The following is a 21881-nucleotide window of genomic DNA, read 5'->3' on the forward strand; positions in this document are numbered from 1 at the left end:
GGCAGTTTTGGGGCAGCCGGAGGGTGAAAGCTTTGGCCTCCATTACTATTATTTTCTGTAATGACAAGAAAGATAAATACATTTTTTCATTGCATACTTGAGTTCTGAGGAAACCAACAGGAAGGGACAACCATCTTTCCAGAGTGACTTCGGGGGACTGATTTGAATGCTCTGAGACATGGTAAATATCCCTTCCAGCTGCAGAAACTGCTACCAGGGTGTCTGTTTCTTGTGTTTTTTCTGACACATGCTATCTGCTGGAGCTGCAGCTGTTTTACTAGGGCTGTCACAGCAAGGCTATTCCCCATCAGGTAACGAGGAGCTGAGAAACCGGATTAGCACTCCAGCAATGGAGAAAGAAATCAAGGAGCCTGTGACGTGAGGTTACATTAAAGACAGGTCCTCTAAGAATGTGACCCTTGCCATAGATCATTTCTTGTGTCAGCATTCCACAGATGGTAAAAGGCTATAGCTACAATGGAGGACTTACCCAGGGATCACTACCTAACACAGATTATTCTTTAGCAATCCTGGTTAAGCAGCACAGCAATGCTAAAGCTGAGCTGTACTTCTTGCACGCTCTCAAAGGCTTCTGCACCCCTTTACACAAAGAAGCTTGAGTGAGGGTACAGTCAGACCCCTTTCCAACTTCCCAAGGAGAGAAGGGGGGGTCTCCCCTCCAATAGCCATAGGCCATGTGTTGACCATCCAAATGGACACCAACCTGCCCAAGAGAGCCAACTACAGGACTGAAGACAAGGTTTGTTCCTTACAGGTGCAGTAAAAAGAAAACAGCAAAATTAAACATGTGCAATGCTTCAGGTCTTTATTGTTGCTGTAGAGTAACTGGTACATGGTTAAAACATTCTAATAATATTATCAGTGAAATCTGAAAACTAAGGCTTTCTGTAGGTTTGTAGTATCCTGGTGTTTCCTTTAACACAGTGCACATATAAAATCAAGTTATAAAAACAGGGATCTTTTTTATACAACACCGATTGAGGCAACGCACAAAACTAAGAACTACATTTCGTATGATCCGTACAACACCCTACAGACCAGCTTTGGGCCTTGCAGCTTTGAAGTCAAGAGACTTGGTCTGACATCCTGCTACCCAGATGAGCTTGATGACACACACAGATGGCAGAATTTCAACCTTCTGTTCTGAGCAGAGAGAAAGAAACCCCCTGATGCTGAAGAGGAAACATTTGATTGAGTAAACGGGAGCAGCATCCTTAAAGCACGTCACTGATTTCAAATAATGTAAACAAGACCTACCCAGACCTGTAGGTCCCATAAGACAGAGCAGTGGCTGCTCAGCAGTGCAGCTGCTGGGACTACAGCAGAAGGTGAGCTGGGACAAACCTGCCAATGAGTGAGACGAGTCTCAGTGCCAATACGTGTCCCATGAAAGAGGAGTACTAGCACCCTTAATCTAACAGCACTGAAAACATTTCAAAGTGATTTACCCAGTAGAGAATCATAGAACAATTTAGATGAGAAAAGACCTTTAAGACCCTTGAGTCCAACCATAAACCCAGAACTGCCAAGACTGATGCTAAACCATGTCTCTAAGTGCCATCTTAGTGTTCTTCAAATAGGAAAACAGGGCAGGAACAAAGAAGCCTCCAAGAAATCTCTGTATTAGAATATTTTCAGTAAAAAGCCACATTTTGACCAAAGAGAAAAAAAAATTGACAGAAATATCTTCCCTCAGTTTCTCAACCACTTTTTAATCACAGAAGCTTCTATATCCACAAATCTTCTAGTTTTCATTCAGTTTTTCCCCGTCTTGCCTTTCTAATTGAGCTGAAAAATGATGCATGTAATCTGAAAATTTGCATCAGACACAAAACCAACACCCTCCCCTGGGAGAGGAGGATTCTTCACTGACCACTTACTCCACATCGTGGAGCTGGGCATTGCAAAAGTGACATTAACAGCTGACAAGAATATTATTCTTTCTCTTTGATCTGAACACATGAGAGAGGAGGATGAATTACAGATTTGCAGGATGTTTTTACCACATTACAGTAGGTTACGAATTTGGCTCCAGCTGGGAGAAAACCCCTTGTAAGGGTCTATGATGGATTGTATGACTTCACTTTCAGAGCCCAACTTTAATCACACACAGATGTAAATCCTTTACCGCTTCATGGCCAAGACTCACACTGATGCTTCTGACACATCTGATGACACCAAAAAGTTCTCTGAACGACTGAGAAAAGCATGGCTGGTATTTATGTCACCAACACATAGAATCTGTTTTCTGAATTCACTCCTGAAGATGATGTTAAGGCTATTGGAGTAGGCTGGCCATGGTTACTCCTGGTATGAAAGCACAGCCGTAGCTTAGGACAGACTAGAAGAAGTCTTTTAGGTCTCCTCTGCATTAACCATAGATGCAGTTTTTAGGTTTTCCCTTGCAGTGGATTACCTGGATGTGCAGGGAACTGCACCAAAGCAGAGCATTAGGTGAAGAAAAACCAGGCTATGTAGATTTAAGCTGGAACCGTGCCTGTGATATTACAGAATTGTGTTAAGAAAAGACCTTGAGGTGCAGAAATGACCTCCTTCCACTCATGACAATGAAACACCAATTGTCAGTCACCAGGTATTCAAATACAAATATGAAAAAATCATTAAGAAACATAACCCTAAATATAAACCTAGTTTTGTTTATTTATTTATTTTTAAGAAAAAAGGGATTAAAAAAATTGGAGTAAACCAGATGGCTTCAAGTACTTTCCGCATAATAAACAATTCGTTATTATAAGCACAGATTAAAAAAGACTTGTCACCTTGCAAGGGACAGTTGAATAGAGGCTGGTGATTTGTTAAAAAAATGGTATTTGAAACAAACACGTAAGACAACATGCTTAGTGTCGTAATTTAAAAGCAAACAGGTGTGTCCACAATGCCAACCCAACGCTTGAGACACCCAGCACAGTACAAGATACATTTTGCGCTCTGCACTTTCCCATTTCATGGCAATGCCACTTAACACACCGAGCCAGGCCATCTCAGTCTAGCTCAAACAAGCCCTCATGCAATAAACAACAAATATTTAGTAAGTCAGGAAGGTTTTGCAGCAGTAGAATTGATCAAGTTGTCTAAAATTTTTGAGGTTTGCAGAACAATCTAACCTGAAGACCTGAAATGTCTCCTAAGTGCTGGCAATGCTTTTGTCTTTTTCTATGTGAATATAACATTACTTTTAATGTATATGACAAGGAATACACTTGAAAGTGCCTTGTCTAAGCTTAAGCCTTCAGATTTTCTGAATGTCATGAAAAAAAGTGAACATGTTATAGTGGGAGCCCCAAGAGACCCCCCCCAAAAATTGTGAAGGAAGTTAAAAAAGTAATGATGTCATCAAGAAATCAAAGCCAATACAGCAAAGGGAAGATGTAGCTCCTCCCTGTGCTAAGTCTAAAACCCAAACCCATCTCTTGTACCAATACGGAGACAACCATTCCATCATATGCATTTCAACAGGTCTGTCTGACATGCATGCAACAAGCAGTCTTTCTGCTTATCTATATGGACACATGAAATGCCAAAGGAAAGCAAAGTGAAAACCAAAACTTATGCTTAAAAAAAGAGATATCTTGCCTACTCTGAAAATTATATAAAATGTTTTCAATCAAAGAATGTCTACAAGGACACTGTTTTGAAAAAACATTTTCCAGCTATTTGGAGACAGACACTTACTTTTGCCTCTGTGAGAAAAAAACACCACTAAACCAACAAAAAAACCCAGTTCCCCTATCCCACAGCTCTGCATACTACAGTAGGAACAACTCTCCCACAGCTAACAGGGAGACTGGAACAGTATGAAACAGTGAGAAATCAAAACTTAGCTGCACAGGTCTATTAAATAATCAGCAAAGACTTAAATGGAGGCAGAGCCAGCACTGTTTTCTGTACTACGACACAAGACTGCAAAGCTTAAAAAATCCTCTGAGTGACCAAGCCAGAATGGTTGAACAGTGGTAGGTTCAGTAGTGTTTGAAAAAGCTTATGCAAAAATATTATTTTAAAATAAGTTTGAGTATTTGAAATATAAAAAAGAAACAGAACAACTTCTCCAACTTCCACCTACCATCAAAACATCACTAAACTTATCAGCTTTCCAAATCCGATGCTTACTTCACAACAATGTGATTATACAGAAATCATACATCTGTCTCTGTTAGCTGAACAGTTTGGGTTTCTACATGAAAGTCCAGTGCATGTCACATTTATTAACATCCTTGTGATTGTTCAATAATCCAGCAATTTGTTTCTTAATGACAGCAGAATGCAGTTGCTAGCTGCTTGCAAGAGCAATGTTGAAATTACATTCAGAGATTAAAAAAACTACCATTTTCATATGTAGGAATAACTAACATTTTTCCTTCTCTTCACAGAATCATGTGCAAACGTCTAACAATGGCGATAGTAAAAGACAATTCTCATGCAAAAATTGTTCTCTGTGCATAAAATTCGCAGGGCATCTCAAACCCACCCCTTCTCTACGCCAGAACTAATTGCTTTTTGTTTTCGTGCCGTGAAATTTCTGTTGCTTTTTAAAATATTGATGACAAGCCAGTTCAATTAGTTCCAGCCCACCAAATATCTTTTGCTGCACAACGAAAAAGACGACCATGGCTGCAAAATACCACTGTGCAAAGCTGTACAGGTATAGCAGCGCGAGCATACCCAGCGGGAACACCGTCCAGTACAGGAGCGAGATGCACTTCACTGCCAGGACCCTGAGCTCGGATTTACAGGGGGGAACAATGCCTTGCCCTGCTGCACTGAAGCATTTTCCACCTTCATAGAAGTGTCGGAGTCTCTCCTCTTTCTCTTCCCAACGCTTCCGGCACCAAAGCTGCAGCTCCTCCTTTGAAGTGGGCACTGTCTCTATTGGGTATCTCTGGACGTGGAAGTGGATCTCCTTCGGGAAGTTTCCATTCAAAAGGTGTTTCTCTGTCTGAGGAATGTTTTGGGGGTATGCCACAGTTATGTCATGGATAGCATCGAGATTGTCACCTAGAAGAAAAGTTTTGGGGAAAAAAGATCAATACAGATCATACAATGGTCAGAACATTAATTTGCTTCAAGGTGCAACTGAAAACTGTCCAAATTGTGGCAGAAATCCCAGAGATACCTTAGCTATGCAGAGGACGTTTAATGTGCCAGAATCTTTAAAGGTGAAAGGTCGAACTTCTCCCAATCATTATCTTTTCAGAATCTGAGCAAAAAACTTTGTGAACAAGATTACACACAGTACAGACTAATGCAGAATAAAAACAGTGAGTAAGAGATTAAAGTCAAATTTAAAGGAGAGAAGGCGCACATCTGGTCTTGGATAAAGAGTACAGTTTGTGAGTCTAATATTCAGCCATTCCTAGCTGTGCTGCATGCTGAAATTTCTTTTCACTAATGAAATACAACTTAGTCTTTGTTCCTGTGAACACTGAAATAGATTCAGGTTGCTCTGAAGCAAGCAGCATACACAATCCTAATTCACTGAAGACTGAGAAAACATAAGTGAAACATATACCAGCTAAATATCATTAAGTCATTCAATCTAAGGTATCTCACAAGGACGAGGAGCAGCTCTGCAGCTCAGCCAGCTTTGCAGAGCACTCTTGTTAACACAGTTTCCTTATACCTGAGCAGCCAGTACTGTAAGGAGGTGAGTTGCTGTTCTCTGCATTCCAGATCTGGGAATGATAAAGTGCAGCCTAAGTGGGGGTTGAAGCCCAGTGTTAAGTAAACCACATACAGTTGGCTATTTGGGTACAGTGAGTGTAGTTAACCATTTAAAAGGCAATTGCAGATTAGATATTCAGGGGAATATTGATGAAAAATCCCCTGCTCTTCATTAGAATGTTTGATTGAGCCAATGCTCTTGAAAGGATATCAGTATTGCCAAAGTGGGACTTGCTAGTGCATCTTTGTACTAAGTGTTTTTATATTTTGCACTTCCTGAATACCTTCTTTATCCCCCGGCCCCTGACCAGACATTCTTTTTAGATTTCATAAAGTAAATTCTGCTAGTGTAAAACTGATCTAAAAATAGGCATGTGGTGCACTGGACGTTGCATAACTGTTAAGTTCTGCCAGCAGAGATTTATGTCGCTGTTTTTATTTGGCTGGCTGGCTGGCTGAGGGCAAAATAGAACTGGAGACTAAAAGCTGTCTCCACTTGCAGCAATTGAAGACTTTTGTTCTCAGAGATGATGCCACTTCTTGCAAAAATGATCAAAACCTACTCTTTATCCCCATTCCTTGTTTTTATTTGCTCCCCTTCCCTGGCATTTTGGCTCTCCTTTACAGCTCTAAAAATGACATGGCAAGAATAGAAGGTTACTTTAAAAGGCTATGTTCAAAATGATGTATCTAAAGTTCAATTCCAAATATCACAAGAGGGGGAAAAACCCTATTCAGCCTTTCAGAGTATTTTATAACTGTGCTGCCTTATAACAATCTCTCTCGGGCAGCAGCAGATTACTCAGGTTTTTAAAGAGCTATATATGGCTCCTAGGAGGTCTATCAGAGCAAAACTCAATATTCCATCTTTTCTCTAGTTACGGGATCACCTCCTGTATAAGCAGAGAATCCATGTACAGGTAAAACTTTTCAGACCTCCTACCAAGAGATGCCAAAATTGAACATGTCTTAGAAACCCAGCCCTTACAAAGGAAAATGACAGCCAGTCTGCTGTACCTGATTACAAAATATTTTCATTTTGGGAACAACTCACTTTCCCCCCACTATCCCAAATATTTCTGCCATCAGAAGGAATTACAGTCATCCTACACGACAGATATCCCCCAGTTCCTGGCCCAACCAAGGGAAGGGCTGCTACACATACTCCAAGAGATGTCCATCTCCTACAATCTGCCTTCCTCCTGATCCTCCATAGCTACCCTGGTCCTGGTGACACATAAAACCTATACACTTTACCCCAAGAGGGAGGTCAGAAAAGGTAAGCCTTCCTGAGATCCTTGCATGAAAAAAGACTTTTATAAAAAAAGTTTTTGGCTAGATGAGTTTCTCACCCACCTTTTGGCTATTTGCATCTTTGCAGCTAAACAGTCTGCCATTACATGCAAGTGTTCCTGAAAAATCAAGGCTTTACAGGACCACTGGCAATTACAGACTACAGGTAATAAATCATCAGATTTCTTGATTCTGTACAAGTAGGACTGGCAGGACTCTCTGCACTCACAACTGGTCAGACCTCTCCAGCATGCAAGTATATTTCTCCCCATGAATTCCTGATCAGAAGGAGGGAAGCCTCTACTCCTTACCTATGGATCCCTGGCATCCCTAGACAAGAAACCTTCCAGCAGGGCTTCCCACCAGACTGTAGAAGGTCTACACTACATTATGGTTTCAAAATTGGTTACCCAGAACCAAGCTCAAAGAGCTGCATACAGGAGGATGGACGTTACTCTTTCAGCATTACACATGGGAATGATTACATGACCTGCTCTGTGTGTCCAGCTTGAACCAGCATCTCCTAATTCCAGCTGCAAGGTTCACCTATTAAAGTGAATTTTACACAAGGAGAAATGAAACTTCAAGGGTTGATTTAGCATATCTGAAAGAACAGAAATATCAGAAAGAGAAAAGACCAGAACACCAGGTTTCATATGCAAGAGGATTAGAGCCTTTCTCAACAGCCCCCTGGTCTGGGTCATACATATTTAAGAACCCCACACAAATGGCAGCCTGAAGCTTTAATTCCCTGGCAAGGCAAGCATGTGGAAAGGACCAGTTCTAATCAGTTTTCTACAGCTGCTGAAAGAAGCATGCCCTGCTAGTGTGACATGCAGCAGAGCTGCTGGATCCAAACAAAAAGCTTTTGCGTCTTCTGTGCTGATTTATCAATGGAATGGATATGGAAGGGGTCACTGCATCACTGCCAAACATGCCACTGGAGAATCTGCTAAAAAGAAGAAAAGTTACAGCAACAGATAAAGGTAGACTATTCATAAGCAGGGACAAAATCCCTTTAGGCTAGGTTTATTCAGGCAGTTCTGAACCTGCATTCTTGTCTACAGCCATCTTTACTGTCTCCCTCTGAAGTTAAGCTCCTTGTCTCTGCAATCTGGAAACATCTAACAGCATGTGTTCCAAGGTGCCAGTCAACCAGAAAAAGAAAGTGATCTTAAGTGAAGATGCAGGGCAGTCACTGACTTTAAAGATCTTTTTTCCATTTGAATTTAAAGACTAGCTTCAAAACCCTGTTTCTGCACATTTTAAGAAGAAATTGCACTAAGGGAAACCACATCATTGTACTTCTCTAGTAGGTTAGATCAGAGAAACTGTTGGTGGACAAAACACTTCTTTAAATGCTTTTAGTATCCACGTCCCACTGGGGAAGGAATGAAGGACGGAGGAAATCAAATAATGTTCACAGATTTGCATTTGAAATCTAATTAGGCTAAGAAGCTGCTCTTAAGATTAAAACATCAGGTAGGTAGCCCAGCTCTTCAGGACAAAGAGACACCAGTTTCAGTTGCTTTACAGTCTCACAACTTTCTTCCTGCAGGAGTAGAACTATGTATCCTTCATAACCATGAATAATATTCTGTCCTGTGCTTTATAAAAGCACCTCAGAAAATGAAAGCTTACTGCAGTGCTCAGAAGTGAATATAAAGTTTATTTCTAATCATTGTTAAGTGGCTGTAAACTGCATGACATGCAGACAATGATTAATTCATGTGGTGGTCTTCATTTTGGGATGACAAAATGCCTCAAAAGCAGAACTCTTTTACTTACTAAATTTTCTGTGCTCCAATCAAAGTTATTTATATTTCAGGCTCCGTTGATACATGACATTACTTCAAGCTATTACAATACACAGCTATTTGCTTTGGGCACTGTACTCAGAGGTGGCACAGGGAGAACTTAACCAGGCTCATGACCAAAATATTAGCATCAGAGAAAGATTCTGCCTTTTAAAAAACATTTCCAAGGAAAAACAAGGACATTTTCTTTCACTACACTAGTTGTTCCATCAGAATTTTTATTCTTTGTTAAAACTTGCAGCATGTGTTAGTCCAGAACAGCTCAGTTTTTGCAACTCCCCGCCCCAGCTAGAGGCAAGCCTGAGCATGTATTCCCAATACGCTCACGCACAAATACACACGTACTGTGTGCAGGCACAGACAGATGGACAGACATGGATCAACAGGGACAGAAAACAGCACCCAAGCAAACAAAATGGCCTCATGGCCTGTCTCTCCAGTTGCTGGTACTTGTACCTCTATATGCACACTTACAGAGCCCCCTCACCCAGGAAAACAGAAATAAGGTTTATTGAGAAGATGGAGCAGACTGGGCTGAGGAGGCACAAGTTACAGCCAGTCAGTTTTGTCCCTCCAAAACTCATTCTTTGGCATCCTGCAATGACACTCCTAGAGCCCTGCCAGCAGTAACGCCCCTCAGTCTGCAAGGTGATGCACAGGGTCCTCTCCCATGGACTCATTGATGGGTGTCCCTCCTGGCCCACGAGCCAATGGCTCCCCTGACAACCCTTGGAGGAGCTGGGATAGAGGCTTTGTTCCTCCATCCGGGATTTGGGGTTTTGCCTGCCTGCCCTTCTGCCCCTGTGTTCCTTTGCGTGGCTGCAGACAACCTTTTATCTCATCCCTTATTATAAAACCTTACAACCTGAATATTACTTTTAATTGGGTGTTCAATAATACCATTCCAGCACAGTATTTTAATTCTAGGGGAAAAAAAATCCAGCCTGAACACAAAAGGCAGGATTAAACTATTTTTCAGCTTCTTTCAAACACACTCACAAGGAGAATATTGCCATGCAGATGCAATTGGAGACAACTGCCAGAAGTGATGCTCAGCCCCACAGCACAGTCCCACGTAAGTGGGCTGGTTGGATGGACCCATCCCCTCTGCCATAAGCATCACTTGGGAGCTCAAGCACAGCCCATTCCTCAGTGATGATTCACACAAATGACAAGGACACTTCCTTGCTCTTACCGGGGACTGAGCAATGCTGAGCAAGCTCCTTGCGAGACAAAAGGATCTGTACAAATAGTGACTTCAGGGCCAAAATGATGATTCAGAACAGGAGCTCTGAAAGCCAAAATGACCATCAGGGAGCCAAAAATGAGAATGGTCCCAGGCAAACCCATGCAATGAACTGCTAAGACTGTCTGCAGCCTAGAAGGTGAACAGGCAGCTGAGTCTCCTTGGCATTAACCCATTTCCATCCCTAGCAAGGATCTCAGTAGATGTAATTTGTCCTACTTTAGTTATCATTGACATTACTTTAAATCTTACAAGGATTATACAGTCTCTCCCCCTGCATTGATCCAGCAGAGAAGATGCTATTCTTAACCACAGTACATCACAGAACAGCACGCTGATGAGCTGTTGAACCAGAATGGGAGAGGCATACTGAGATGCTCTCACAACAGAATATTCATAATCACCTTAAATTAAGCAGCTCTGTTAAAAGTGGGACCAATATGTGAGGCCCGTGTCCATTCCACCTCTCACCTCCATATAGCTACTTTCTCCAGTGATGTGACCTATCTGTCCCTTCATTGCACAGCTCCAGGTATTTCATACATTTTCAGGCTTCCATAAATCACTGGCTGTAGCTCACCCACCTATGCCCTAAAATCCTCGACCCTACACACATTTCCTTAGGAAAACCGGAAGAGCGAGGTTTGGCATTTCTGTAAATAAACTGATCAGCAACATAATTAAAGCAGAGATAGAAGCAAGTAGAACAAACTTGTCAGGTTTTACAGTATGTATGTTAACTTTGAAACAAAGAAACATTTTTGGACATTAAAACAAAAGCCATCTAAAACTGCTTACTGGATAATGCCACTGCCTTGGCTCACGAGATTTGAGTGATTTTTCTTTGAGAACACAGTATCAGGAGGGAGCAGCTTCAAGGATTTACAGCCCCTCCTGGGAAGTATCATGCTTGTGAGGATTTAAAACTTCAGGTAGCCCTCTTTAAAGCAGCAGTGTCAGCTGGGGTTAATCTAAATCACTTTCAACTCAGTAGTTATTGGAAATCTTTTTTAGGTAAGTGTAGCAATCAAATAAGCAAACAGAAAAAGACAGAATGATAATACTAGCCTTGATCAACAGAGAAGAGTGATCCTGCATACCAATCCTTTGTATGCCTATCCGATTTTCTGCTGGCATTGTGATGCAAGGAGAGAGGAAGACCTTCCACCTGCTGACACTAAGGAGTTAAGGACACTGCACCTCTAGTTCCTGAGGGTGGGAGCCTAGGAAAGGGACAACCCTGACTGCTTTCTGCTTCCCAGCAGGAAGGAAATGTGCTCTGGGTGCTGCATATGGAGTAGAGGACTATTGGGAACTGATACCAGGTACCTGTGGTCTACCTGGTACAAAGACCAAGAGATATAAGGATATTCTCACAGCTATCAGCAGTCATTCCATGTTCTTAATTCTTTAGCTAAATACATTTACACAACATAGTTTTGCAGCCTGATGCTACATCTCATTAATGTGTAAACAATACCACTAACTGAAGTTGATGTGAGGTTGGTGGTGGGGAGGGAGATCCGCTTTGACTTTGAAATCTCTGTAAACACCTCATTTAATTATTTTAAGACCAGACTTATTGTTATCATCATCTAATCTGATCTCTGGAATGACAGAGGAGCTTATGCACAACGTTTTCAGTTTTGCCATGGGATGTGTAAGACAGACATCCCACATTGCTTTAAAGCTTTTAACATGAGATAAACAATTCCTCTAATTAATCAGGGGGGCACGTGTATGTGTCTGTGTACATTACTTCTGTACTTTTACTTCCTGACCATATAACTTGGCTAAGTTAGTGAGTTGTCTGTGCTCATATAGGTAAGTGGTTGTATGATCTGTCAACCTAGTAAGTTGCTCTTGAACAAACTAAACCTACTTAAGTTTCTGAAATCTCAATATGCAGCAAGTTTTTAAAGCTCAAATCCCTTTAGTAGCCCTCTGAATCTCTTCTAATATTTCAACATACTTTTCAAAGCATGGGTGCTGGAACCAGGTAGAATTTTCCAAAATGGCCTCATTAAGTCCATATACAGGCATCTAATCCTAACATTCCTACTTGCTTTTTGTTTTTATGCTTCCAAAGACTACATCCTTTCCTGCAGCTACAGCACTGCTGCAAGAGCTGATATTCAGCCCTGTTTATTAAGCATTATAAAGTTCTTTACTATATCTTGGAAGGCAACAGAGTCAGTAAGCTGTGGTGAGCCTGGCAGGATGACACTTGGGTAGGTTTTGAAGTGACATGCAACAGGGCTGAAATGCAAAACCCACAATTCTCCAATGCAAAGTCCTTTGAGATGCCACAGCTGAAGTGGACAGCCACTTCCAACGGAGACAAGACATTGCTGAATTGGTAAGGTGGAGCTAGCAAATACCACTCCCTGTTTTTTGGGGGAAATTTTTTCCAGGCAAGGAGAATAGACTAGCCCATCATCTGTGAAAAGATGCTGATCCCCAGTTGCATCAGGGCACACAAACAAGCTATGGAAGAGTTTTTCCACTCTTACCTGTGACAGAGCCTGAGATTCTCCCACCCCAGGCTGGCATCTGATAATCACCTTCACCAATCGTACCTTGGGCTGCAGTTTGAGAGGGGGATTCTCCCTCTCTGCTCTGCTGTCATGAGACCCCACCTGCAGTGCTGCCTCCAGCTCTGGGGTCCCCAACACACAAAAGATGTGGACTTGTTGGAGCAAGTCCAGAGGACACCACAAATAAGATTAGGATGATGGAGCACCTCTTCTAAGAAGACAGGCTGAGAGAGCTGGGGCTGTTCAGCCTGGAGAAGAGAAAAGCTCTGTGGAGAACTTAGAGCGCTTTCCAGTGCCTAAAGGGGGCTGCAAGAAAACTGGTGAGGAACTTTTTACAAGGGCCTGTTGTGACATGACAAAGGGGAATGGCTTTAAAGTGAAAAAAGGATTAGATATTAGGAAGAAATTCTTTACTGTGAGGATGGTGAGGCACTGCCACACGTTGCCCAGAGAAGTTGTGGATGCCCCTTCATTGGAAGTATTCAAGACCAGGTTGGATGGGGCTTTGAGCAACCTGGTCTAGTGGAAGGTGTCCCTGCCCATGGCAGGGGGGTTGGAACCAAATGACCTTTAAGGTCCCTTCCAACTAAAACCCCTCTGTGATGTTATAATTCACATTTACTGCTTTAACACGTCTCTCCCCTTGCCCTCTCTGTAAGTCAAAATATAAGGAGGACTGCAGTGAAGCCAGCCAGCTCCCTTCCTCCTCTCCAAACCAAATCAGAGCTAATACAGTGTAGTTCAGTAATGGTATGAGAAGTCAGTACTGTGGGAAACTTAAGAGTGGATCAAGAAGTATCTTATCCTGATCTGCAAGTTAAGATACATCAAGTGATAACTGATTCTTAGTTTGTAGATTAAACTGTACAAAAATACTTGGGCACTTGTTGAGCTGAAGGAAAATGCAGAAGATTTAGCTCATAATTATTGCAGGCATTGTTTACACAGTTGTGCTTTACATGATAAATACAAGTATGGGATTTGGATTTCACACATTTCAGAGCAGCTTACAACCTCCACTAAGGTTTTACAGATAGAACTCTACTTGCCACCTCCCTGGACACGAGCCCTCTGACCCCACTGCTATGAAAGTCACAGCCAGCTGGTCTGAAACATCACGTGTGGGTCCTGGGTAATGCTGTCAACATAAACCCTCTGACAACTTCAGGAACTGAGGTTGCTTGTTTAAAAGAGGGATCTCTGAGCAGATGAGGGAAGGATGTGCAGGGGAAAGAGGGGACCCAGCCACTGCAACAGGGAAAGCACAGACCCAGGGGCTCCATCCACAAGACTGCCCGGGGGGTTGTTGCTCTTTGGTCTTCCCTCCCCAGCTCTGAAGGGTTATTTTACAAATTGCAAAGCAAAAGCTCGTGGAGCTATAAATAAAACATGAAAATATGTGGGGAGGAGGGAATGAAGGGATAAAAGGGTTGGAATAACAAGTTATTTTCAGTCACTAGAGATGACCAGGCAAAACTGACTCACCACTCTTTACTCTATCATTCCCAAACTATATTTATCAAATCCAGATAACAAAAATGCCATGTTTATTCCCCTGCCTGCATATCTACTCTCTCCTGGCCTCCCATACCACAAGTCTGCTCTACTTACACAGGTGGGATGTGGTTTTCACAGGTATGTTACATGTTAGGTAGAAGAAGAAATGTTGTTTCTAGGCTTACAGGACACCACTAGTTTTCCATAGAGAAAAATTTTATTTCATATAAGGGAGACACTGACGCACTGAAACACAACTTTCCAACTCCACTGAGCTCTAACATAAATTTCCTGGCAAACAACCAACAAATTCAAACTGGAATCACAATTATGCTTGAAATGAAGATAATTTACTACACTTCAGTGAAATTCTTTTAAAAAGCATCACATGTACTCTACCTTGTCATGATAAGATGCCTTGTTAGACAGGGAGATGTACCTAAATTAGGAAATGGATGATTTACTTTTATTTTTAAAAAGAATGCAAAACTAGTCATCCAAGCATTTCTGAAAACCTGAGTATCATTACAATTAAGCAAAAACAAGACATCGAATACCCTTAAAATAAATCATACACAAACACATAGAGCTTATTCTAATCTTTAATATAACAGACAATTGACCCGATTCCTCTGTTATTCATTGGGTATTTCAAATCACTGGGAATCTGAGAAAGAAGTAATCCACCCCAGCACATTTCTTTGCCCTCTGCTTGGATGAGCAATCTCTCTCCAATGCAAATGGAATAAAGCATCAACCTCTAAAGCAGAAAACATATCCCTATTCTAGGTAATCCAGTTTTACCAGAATTCAGCTTTGCATCTGCAATTTCTACTGCCATTTCTGACTGGTCTCACTGAGTTAACAGTAAAGCAAAACACTCTGGAACGATTTACATACACAACTGTCATACCAAAGATGCTCAACATTGCAGGATGTTACTGCTAGGTAAACAATGGAGCTGGCTTAAACCCTGGAATTTTAGCAGAAGAAAAGTGGTCATTTTTAAAGATGTAAGCAGTAGCAGTATGTATTAACTGCCATTTTGTAGCACAACAGCATATGTTAGCTTTCAGGATCCCAATGAAAATGCAAGCATTAAAGAGGTTATCCTTCCCAATCTCTGTGGTCATCTTATTAGATGTTATTTATTTCCCCCAATTCTTCCACAACTATTGCTAACACTCTTTTCAAATACATCTATCTTTTTTCTATAGTTCTAGGATTTGCCAGGATGTAGGATAGGAATTTCCTCATCATTTTCTCATCATTTTTAATCACTGTCACATTGTCTTAGGTAAACATTAGTCCATCTACAGACTGACCATGCTACTTATTTTGAGTATTGAGGCCTTATTTTGAGCCTTGTCCTTTGTAAAGTCACCACAAAACTACTGTGAGTCACTGTGAGTAGAGGAAAACAATTCACTGTAGATATTCAGAAGGAAGTAGTCCTGGCAGTTCTTGCTCGGTAATCAACAGATCAAAGTGCAACTATCTCCTCCGAAATGCCATGGATTCTCGCTTTCCATAAGCCCTCCTTTCAGGCCAGTGGAATGATGGTTCTATGAATAGCATAGCACCATCCAGCACTGCATTGCAACAGTAGCAATAAGTAAACAAACTATGACTATCAGAGATAAAAACATTTCATTCTTGGCTTCTAGTGCATTACATCTGTTCTTTTCTATATTTCAGATACAAAGTTCAGCTTCCCTTCCTCACCTTACTCTAATTTTCTTTGCTTTTTCAGCAGTGACAGATGAGTGCCCTTCAGTGCACTTTGCTATCTGTCCTTATCACTACCCAAAGTCAACCGCTAGAGAGTACCCTTCAGCTGCGCAGTGACCTGACACTGTTTACAACCCTGTCTGCTTCAAACTGTCCCAGGCATCACTCATGGGCAGAGCAGCCTTCAGCAGCCCCAGGAAGAGCAATCTGGAATTAGGGGGCAACTCTGATTCCATGCGATACAAAGCACTGGTTAGATGATATACCCAGTACTATTATATTTGGGATACACAAGAAGACACCCAAAACACATTCAAACTTTTGAGAGATCCAATATTACAAATACGGCCCATCCCACACCAAAACACTAGATGAAAATGTATCCTGCACCAAAAATAGAGTATGAACTGGATATTGAAAAAACACCTGCTAGCTGCCACCTCAAATATTTGGAGGGAGTGCTTCTGCAGACGTCCTGAGCCGATCTCTTGCATTTCATGCCTCACTGATTTGTGCTATTGCCATTCTTGGTCACAGTGGTTTGTTTTCATTTTAGTGTACAAAGCAAGAGGAACGCAGAACAGCACGAGCAGCCCCACAAGAAGGCATAATTTCAGGACACAGAAATTATGATGCTTATAGCTTTTCTCTGATGCATATACAGACTACAGCCATATCATGTTTTTGTTTCACCTTGATTTTTAAACCCAGGACAAGGATTTTGCTCCGAAAACATTTCATTCCCTGCTGTTACAAGAACTTCTGTCAGAAGCATCTGCTTTATTATCTGAATTTGCAGTGGAGGCATATTTACATAGAAATGAGCTTATCTGTACATCTCAGAGAGTGAAAACAGTTTGGGGTAGAAAAGCACTCAGGTTTCAGTTGAACAGCAAAGGCCTAGCCATGAAAGAGTCAACAAAACAGAGCCTCTAACATACTTTAATCTTCCCTTCTTTACTGTAACCCTCTAGATGTAACTCAGCCCTTTGATATTCAATTCTACCACTCCTAATTCAATTTCCATGGGTTTTTTCCACCACTGACTGACCACACAAACCATAGTGCCCCTGAAACAAGAATGTACAGCACTGTGCAAACCAGGCATTTAAAACCATGGCCGCCTGCACTGAGATATGAACTTATTGCTCCCAATCCCCTGGTGCTAAAACAGTTTCCACCAGACCATGATACACACAAGTGAGCAAATCTTATTAAATTTAATCAGGCCAGTACTTGGGGGAGCCATCTTAATCAGAAAGGGATTTAATGAAAAGCCACAACGCCAATGAATACTCCTTAATTACGACTGACTAATATTTATCCACAAAGAGGAATTTGTTTCAGGATTAGTCTGAGACCTGGAAGAAGCCAAAGACATCAATTTAATAATGGAATGCCTAATTAAAGTATAATGGAAACTAATTGTGATATACTGCTTTGTAGCGCACATGATTTATTTAGAACAATTGCTTTTCACTGGGCTCATTAGGGAAAGTTAAACAAAACACAATAGTAAAAAAGAGAGAGGGAAAAACAGACACACTGAAACTTCCAAGATGATTATAATCAGCTGATGAAAGACAGTGACATATTTGTCAGATAAAGCACTGCCATCTCTCCACAGGCTGTGATTAAAATTTCTAAAAAGGATAATGATTATATAGTTCCTTCACTCCCTAACGACGCGGGATCAGACCCAAACCCTACTGCAGCTACTTGGTGGAGCTACTGTGATGGAAAGGATACATAAAGCTGAAGGGCCTGATGGCCTTTGGATCTTCCTCACGCACGGAAACCTCACGTAACACATGCACCCTTCCAGCAACCACAGAAGGAGAGAGGACAACCAGTGCAGACCCCTCCAGCCCTTCCTGCAGCCTGCAGGTACGACTGACTGCTCTTGATCAGGATGCGCTTCTTTAAGAAGGGGTAGTCCTACAGGTATCCATGGCACATAAGTGAACCTCTCCTATTTTTTTTTTCCTAAATCAAAAACAAAAATCTGCTTAACCCATTCTTATTGTAAAACCAAACATCTTTCTCACTGCATCCTGATGGCACTGGCATGATGGCCCCCCAGGACACTGGGCTAGCTGCTACCCTCTCATTCACCCAAGCCGAGGTGAAGGACACGCACTCTCCTGCATCACATTTCTAGAGTGTCAATGCAAGCAGTGTTTCCTCTCTTCCCTTGTAAAATGCTAGGAAAAATGAAGGAGATGCTCCTTTGTCCTGCTGTGCCCTGCAGGAAATAGACACAGGGGGATCCAGGAGAAGATGAGCTTCCTCCAGCAGTGACTGCTGCAACCACTGAACAATGCCCGTAGCTCCAGCTCAGTTATGTTTAACTGGTGATGTGAGAATGGCTGTACCAACAGAAGCTGTCATGAGAGTGCCAGAGAGAAGACAAAGGGATGCTACATGCCATGGGATCTCTGAAAACAGAGCACCATGGCCTTAAAGGTGAATGAGGGATTGCGGCAATTTTAAATGCACAGCAACAAAAATGTCTGTCTCCAGAGATAAAACGATTTGCTAATTTCCTTTTTTTCCAGCCACTGCTGTTCACAGTCATGCTTAGAAAAATTATACTGAAGTCAATACCTTGAACAAAAATGAGCAAAGACTACTGAGAGTGCCTGGACAGTCATTTCTGTGCCCAGACAGAAGCTGAATTCTGGGCACCCATCCTGTACTTCCACTTGTTTGATGCTTATCAGTCTGCCAGCCTGAGAAGTAAAAAACTGAATTCCTATTGCAAGGACAGCAAAAGAGTCAGACACAGGCCAGCAGTTCCTCCTCAGATCTGGTCTCAGTATTACAAGAACAGGGCTGAAAGAGACCCAGTATGCAGTGGCCCAGCACTGAGCCAAATGCGCTGCTCTGCTCAAGGCAAAGACAACTAGGTTTGGGGTCATACTCTAAGCTTTGTACCTTCACATTAAAGACATGTGCAGCAGTGGTCTGCTTGTTTTTATACCGACAGAAGGCAATCTCATGCTGGGAGCTGAAGTCACAGATGAGAAATGTTGTAAATCCTTGTTGTACGGGCATCTTTGAACAGAAGTCTAAAATTGGTTTCCTGAAAACATCTGCTATAAACTTCCATCTCTGAACTCCAGTGGAACATTTAACTCCACTGGCACTGCATGCTAGTAAGCTCTGAAAGCAGTCATTACTAATGTTTTTAACATTGTTTTTTGACACAAATATGAATATGTACATAACTAAACCACAATGAATAGAATCAACTTAGGCAGTTCAGTTTATTTCACAGGAATTACAGAAACAAATGGCCTTCAATTTAAAAAGTCCATTGTTGTCAGCACACAATTGTTTTCCCTAAATATTTTAACTTGAGGAAAAATGAAGCCCCTAAATTTCACACAGTGCACTGAGAGGACAATGCTTAATCAAGGGGAGAAACTATGTGTCACAGCTGAAAATCCTTTCCAGGTATGTTTTCCACAAATACACTTTGCTATCTCTAACACATTTGAGTTCAGAAACACTTTCCCTCAAGACCATCTGAACAAGGTATCTGCATGTTGCTTCCCTGAGGCTTATCACTGAAAGCACAAGAGACATTATGTCGTCCTCACTCCACAGCTTCTTCCACTGGAGGATCCCAAGGTGAATTGGAACAGCAAACAGATCGGAAACACGCACGTTGGGAAAACATACCAGAAAACTCCATGTTCCTTGGAAGACCTTGGCTATTTTCCCTCAAGTACTTGTCTACATAACACTGTTCACTACAATCAACATCCAGTGGTCATTATTCTCCCCACTGTGTCTCAATGGCCTTGAACAAGCTACACACCAGCTGCACAGACTTCAGGTGAAGACTGCTATTCTCACTCATATTCGGTCTATGGACCGAATTGTGGAGAGTTTCAGCCAGGAGAGAAAGGACAAGAGCCCTCCTGAACAGCAGTAAACACACCAACACCTCTGCTCTGAATGAATGAAAGTCAATGAAGAGCCCTGGCCCAGGGCTGGTGGAAAACTCTGAACTGCCTGCAGTGAGGCTTTGCCATGGTACAGTACTGTATCTCCAACAGACAGGAGCAACTGGATGTCTCCCATGTTCCATCCCACTGGGAAGGAAAAAAGTCATCCTTACAAATGGGAACAAAGAAGTTGCCACTGGTTCACGGGGCAGGTCAACAAAGGAGGTGAGAAAGTTCAAGTTTATCTGAAGAGCACAGTCTATTCTCTGAAGAACAGTTAAAGTTAGACTTTCCAAGAGCTGCTGAATGATGAACTACCAGTTGGTCTTTAAAAAATAAACAATGGGGTGATGAAAAATCCAGTGTAGTAAAGACACTTTAGCTCTAAGAAGTAATTCTGGCCAAAACCTTTCTCTCTGTGGGCAAACACATGCCAAGGAGACTTTCAGTAGCTTTGATTTACTTTTTGAAACATGGAACACATGGAATGTTGCATCCCAAAGTCCACCACTCAGTGTATTTTCTGCCTAAGCAATGATGGCCCAAACTAACTCCCAACAACTCTTCCATCTGTCCTGCTTCACAGAGCATTAAAACAAGTAAACACACCAAACAATAAGCAGTTATAGCATGAATATCTCTGGCACTACACATATTTAGCGACTGAGGCAAAATAAATGTAATACAAAAAGTAAGATCTATTTTTATTCTCCCAAAGCCATGTCAACTTAGTGGTGACAGCAATTGTAACTGTGTTGCTCTGTCATTCAAATAGCCTTTCAAATGTCCAGGCTATAACAGAATTACTTTGACAAACTAAAGACAATTGTCCAAACATGTGCAGTAACTTGTATTTAAGAGGCCTGCACACCAAAGTGACAAATTCTTTGATTAGTTTATAAGATATATTGTAAGTCAAATCAAAACACAGTGTTAGAAGAGTGAATATGCTGCTGCAATAACAACTAATGTCTCAGGTTACAAATGGAATATTTTTCTAGATCAGTCTGTGATCTGAGAAGTCGTCATAGTATCACTCCACTCACCAACTGCAGACGTGAATGAATAATTCTATCCATAGAGTAAAACCCTGGCACACTTTGGCATTTCAAATTGACTAGTACATTGAGTTATGGTACTGCCTGTGATGAAATAACATTGTAGGCAAGAGCCCCAATATGGAAATGAATTGGCTACTATCCATCTGTCTTCACTGACTTTCAAAAAACTTCTCCCTTGACATCAAGAGTGAAATACTAGGTACAAACATGTTTTTAGACTCATTGGTAAATTATCTTACCTAATCTGAAATAGGAAACTTATGGAGGTCAGGAATGCTGTCAAACTTTACTGTATTCACACCTTTTAAGCTATTTTGGCTACTTGTCAGTTATAATTACAGGGCACATTTCTATGCTGCTCCCTGTGCTATACACATTCAAAAGAACGAGCAGAGATGTACACAGTAGTAGTTTGATACAGCTACATCTACGCTGCTCTACTGGCAGTTTCAGGGCAGGCATGAGGCCAAACTCACTACCTGTTCCTAGTTACTTACCAGGAGCATCCTCATGAGGCTAGCTGCAGTAAAGTCCTGCTGGGATTTGCAGAGGGAAAACTTCAGATGTGCCCAGTGCTTAGCAAAAAAACCCTCCTTTATTTGTTGGATTGGGACTTGGTGGTCTTTGTCATCCCCAGCCAGGTTAACATCAGGTAGGGTACATAGGTTATCCAAGGTCCTTCACAGAAAGGCCCTGGTATCACCTGCAAGTGGGGCTCAGTGGGATTTGTTCAGTGCCTCAGGTGATAGGATCTGCCAGGGTAGAACAGGAAGACTGTGTTGCTGAGTGCTGTCACTTGCCCAGACCCAAGGGTGTCATCAGAGCCCTCTAGCTGAGCACAGCACTCCTGAGTCAGGCAGCTCCATCAGCAATGGGTCTGGAAAATCCAGATCCTGCACTTTGGGTTTACCATCTGCAACAGGAGTAAACAGCCCATCCATCTATAGATACCACAGGCACGCTAAAACATAATTAGAGTTTATGTAGCACTTTGAAAAACATACAAGAGTGCTAGGACTCTTAAAGAAGAATTATATACA

At 41.8% G+C, this 21881-nt stretch overlaps 1 protein-coding gene across 4 annotated transcripts in view; it reads right to left on the reverse strand.

Annotated features, from left to right (window-relative positions):
- Nucleotides 1-800: 800 nt before the first annotated feature.
- The window catches only part of LCLAT1 (lysocardiolipin acyltransferase 1), a 116417-nt gene continuing 95336 nt past the window's right edge, over nucleotides 801-21881 (reverse strand). For all 4 annotated transcript variants that reach the window (XM_050315077.1, XM_050315078.1, XM_050315076.1 and 1 more), the window contains one exon: nucleotides 801-5037. In XM_050315077.1, coding sequence (XP_050171034.1) covers nucleotides 4529-5037 — 509 coding nt within the window. In that variant the 3' untranslated portion in view covers nucleotides 801-4528. The remainder of the gene's footprint in view (nucleotides 5038-21881) is intronic.

The sequence above is a fragment of the Myiozetetes cayanensis genome, unplaced genomic scaffold (assembly GCF_022539395.1).
Source record: "Myiozetetes cayanensis isolate MyiCay16 unplaced genomic scaffold, myiCay2020 scf2-11, whole genome shotgun sequence".
Lineage (NCBI taxonomy): Eukaryota > Metazoa > Chordata > Aves > Passeriformes > Tyrannidae > Myiozetetes > Myiozetetes cayanensis.